A 3,435-nucleotide genomic window follows, 5' to 3' on the forward strand; every position below is an offset into this window, starting at 1 on the left:
GTGTGTAACTGTAATATGTCAGTCAAATTAATTCCAATTAGTTTTATTTTTGACCAATAGAAATAAATACATGTACATTTTTATCCGTGTTTGTGCTGTGCCATGCGTAATGCTATTTTTGGTTCCACTCTATGATGTAATTATGCATGAGTCTAGTTCAGCAATGCTTTGACCAATCAGAATGCTTGACACAGCATTGAAAGCTCAGAACCTGTAGAAATGAGTGATATCAAACACTACGGGAGTGGGTTTTAGCCAATCAGAGCTGGATGAAGGAGAATTGGAGGAATTTCTCGACTGAGAAATGCCTGGATGTCAGTAATGGTGGTATCTATCTGACCACACAATTTGGATTCATCAGAATATGGAATTTTATGCACATTGGAGCAACTTTTGATAAGAAACAGCAATGGTAAGACACAATTTCTCATCATTGCTGACTTTTGCCGCTGTGTACCATATTTTCCAGCACCTCTGTATTGGCCACATTCCAATAATTTAGGGTAGATATACATTTGTATAAACAGGTGGTCTATGTGTGAGTTCACGTTTGTATTTTTATTTTTTTTGAAAGCATAAATATTAATTTGATATTTTTTTTACAAAAGAGAGAGAGGAAGTCCAGGTTAGTGCTGTTGGTGCTGCTGCTGATGCTTATTATAGGGTTGTTGGGTGGTCTCCATGTTTCCTGATTCCTGTCCGATGGATGCTGGGGTGATTATTTAGTTTTTTTAGCATGAACACCTTTGGCCCGACTTTGTTTCCTCTTGTTTCTCTAAAATAAAACACATAGAACTATTAGTCATCTGATAAAACACTTTCACCATCACCTTTAAGGTTGCTGTGGCAACATGTCTGCACAAGGAGACTTACATAGTTGATTTTGTGACTGCGGCTGGGGTTCTTCATGGCGTAGAGGATAGCATCCACTGTCGCTTCAGCAATATATTTTTCTCTTTGATCTGGTGCCAACAAATTCCACTGTGGATGGACAACAAGAAAAGTGTTAGTCACACACACACTGAAGACCAGAGTTTAAAGATCACAGATGATTCTTGGAGGAACAAACTAACTTACCCGTTCAGCAAGAAGTTTGTTCACCTCAGTGCTCGTAATCACGCCCAGCTCCTTTTCCACATTCTCCCTTTTCTCTTTAATGAAGAGCGTGAAGGCGTTTTTGATGACCAGCCCCTCTGCCTCCTTCTCCTTCTGAATCTTCTTTGTCTTTCTGAAGGAACAAATCACAAATACACAGTGTAAGAGCACGGTCAAGAGTCAGTCACAAGAAAAACCAGATCAAATGTCTGCGATTGATCTCGTCTGTTTGTTGGCTCTACATACTGTCCTCCAAAAGTGGGAGCTGTAGTCCACCCTGCAGCGTACACTGGAGTTTCATGATACTGGAGACATAAAAACAATCAATTATTAGACACCCCGTCATGGTATCAATACAAAGATCAACAGAAATACATGAAAATGTGTGTTAAACAAAGATCTTACTGTCGTAGCAGGTGAAGTATTAGCCGGGGGGTAAAGGTTGTTAACATATTTTGCCACACTGGGGGTAGGGGGGAAGGTTAAGGGGCCAAGATTTGGTGAGGGCCAGTAATCTTGTTTCAGCGAGGTGATTAGGTTTGTGTGTTCCTCGATGGTTTGGGCTCTGTGCCCGCCATCATTGAACGCTACAAGGCAAGGATTCTGTTGGCCCCCATACTGGCCTCCATTTTGTTGGGCTCTGTACTCGTCCTCCTGCTTTTCCCGGGCCCACATCTCCTCAATCACACACAAAACATCGTCCAGAGTCTAAGGGAGGAAACAGGTTTGGTGATCAGATCAATGACATGTATTAGGAACAAAGGGTAAAATGATGTAAGCATTGTTTAGGTGATGTCTTACATCAGTTGAATTCTGCTGTTGAACATCAGGAGAAAGAGATGGATGTGGGGGGTTGGTGGCCTCCTGGAGGCCCTCCTCAGAACCCCAAGGATGGAAACTCTTACAGTCTAGTCCCCCTCCAATCCACAACATGATGATTTTTGGGCTCCTGTGAAACAAAGCAAAGGAAATAAATAACCTGCTGAGGCTCACGTACGGGAACAAACACCTTACATAGACCTTCAACTAAACTCACACTGCAGACACACTTGTGACCATACTCCACTTTTATCTATAGCATCTTATCTGGATAATAAAGATCAATTCTTGCAATTTCGATGTATTCAAACAACTTCACAGGACAGTCTGTGCTCTTTGCTAAGCTAGCTTCTAACACTGACTCTGTAAAGATGAATGTGTTGATGTTTCAGTGACCAAATGTTTGTCTCCCTGTCACATGTCTTTTTTCCAAGCAATAATAAAATGAACTAAACTCCACAGCAAAGGATCGTCATTCTCGTTCTATCTGCAGATACGTTTAAGTTCAGACTTCAGTCATTTAAAAATGATGTAATGAACGACCAAGTATGTTGAGTTACCAATGAGAACTGTGTCTTTAGATGCAGAGCTTTTATTCAGTGCAGATATCCTAGTGTACAGACTAACTGTAGGTGAAGTGGATCTGTGTCCTCTTAATCAGGAATTAAAACATGAAAAAAAATAATAATCATTAAAAAATTAGATATAATAAAAACAATATATTAAATAGTAACTATTGAGTGCTCTGAGAAAATAACCTCCATTTAATGCTGTTTTGGCGTGGTGCATTATGTTAAATCTGATTGGTCGGCTATGATCTGATGCACTTGATTATTGTTTCATTTAATTTTGTGTAGTTTCAAAATGTCTGTTGATCATTTTAAAACAAAAAATCATAATTTACTTGTTATCGGTTGGGTGTAGAAAAGTAATGAATTCCGAGAAGTTTAACAGCTGTATTTGGTCCATCATGTCTAACAGGGACATGCTGCCTCTAACTTTTCTTTTTGGCTCATATTTTGTGTCTCTTCCCAGTAAACATGATACAAATAAAACATTAATAAACATTAAGTGTAATAATTCAGACTAACCAAAGCTCAATAATAACATAGACAAAAGTCTGGAAACTTTCTAATCACTTACTTTGAGTTGATTTAAAAAGTTTTTGAACTGTTGCTGATGATACTTAAAAACCCAAAGTATTTTTAGTATCAAAGAGCGATGGAGACTTCTGAGGAGAATTCCTTGTTGATGAAAGCTCAAAAACTGAAGAATGAAGGTTTTCTATGCTGAAGATGAAAGTTAGCTGCACTTCAAAGCCAAGTTGGTTTGTTTGTGCAGGTTGCTATGGAACACAGAAATATGGAACACTTGGTTTCTATAGCGATAATTTCAGGTGACTCAGTAGCCTCATCTCATCTACATGCAGTGCCTGCACTAAAATATTATCATTTACAGTTAGAAAAAAAAATAGTCCAAACTAAAGTAAAATAAAAATAAATAAATGATGGGGTGGGATGG

At 38.7% G+C, this 3,435-nt stretch overlaps 1 protein-coding gene across 1 annotated transcript; it reads right to left on the reverse strand.

The window, feature by feature from the left end:
* Positions 1-625: 625 nt before the first annotated feature.
* On the reverse strand, positions 626-3,181 carry LOC114460792 (transcription factor 7-like). Its single transcript, XM_028442677.1, has 7 exons — positions 3,058-3,181; positions 1,897-2,044; positions 1,501-1,803; positions 1,342-1,400; positions 1,078-1,228; positions 874-981; positions 626-775 (listed from the first exon to the last, which is right to left on the reverse strand). The coding sequence occupies exons 2-7, from the start codon at positions 2,026-2,028 to the stop codon at positions 719-721; spliced, it is 810 nt and encodes a 269-aa protein (XP_028298478.1). The 5' UTR covers positions 2,029-2,044; positions 3,058-3,181; the 3' UTR covers positions 626-718.
* Positions 3,182-3,435: the final 254 nt, after the last annotated feature.

Source organism: Gouania willdenowi, unplaced genomic scaffold (assembly GCF_900634775.1).
Source record: "Gouania willdenowi unplaced genomic scaffold, fGouWil2.1 scaffold_68_arrow_ctg1, whole genome shotgun sequence".
In the NCBI taxonomy this organism is placed as follows: Eukaryota; Metazoa; Chordata; class Actinopteri; order Blenniiformes; family Gobiesocidae; genus Gouania; species Gouania willdenowi.

What these genes read in the sequence shown, in the direction of transcription:
- LOC114460792 (XM_028442677.1), bottom strand. Translation starts at nt 2,028, where the DNA reads ATGTTGTGGATTGGAGGGGGACTAGACTGTAAGAGTTTCCATCCTTGG. An exon ending in ATACTTCACCTGCTACGACA is followed by an intron (nt 1,401 to 1,500) that starts GTAAGATCTTTG and finishes TTATGTCTCCAG; the next exon opens with TATCATGAAACTCCAGTGTA. An exon ending in GCAGTCACAAAATCAACTAT is followed by an intron (nt 776 to 873) that starts GTAAGTCTCCTT and finishes GTTTTATTTTAG; the next exon opens with AGAAACAAGAGGAAACAAAG.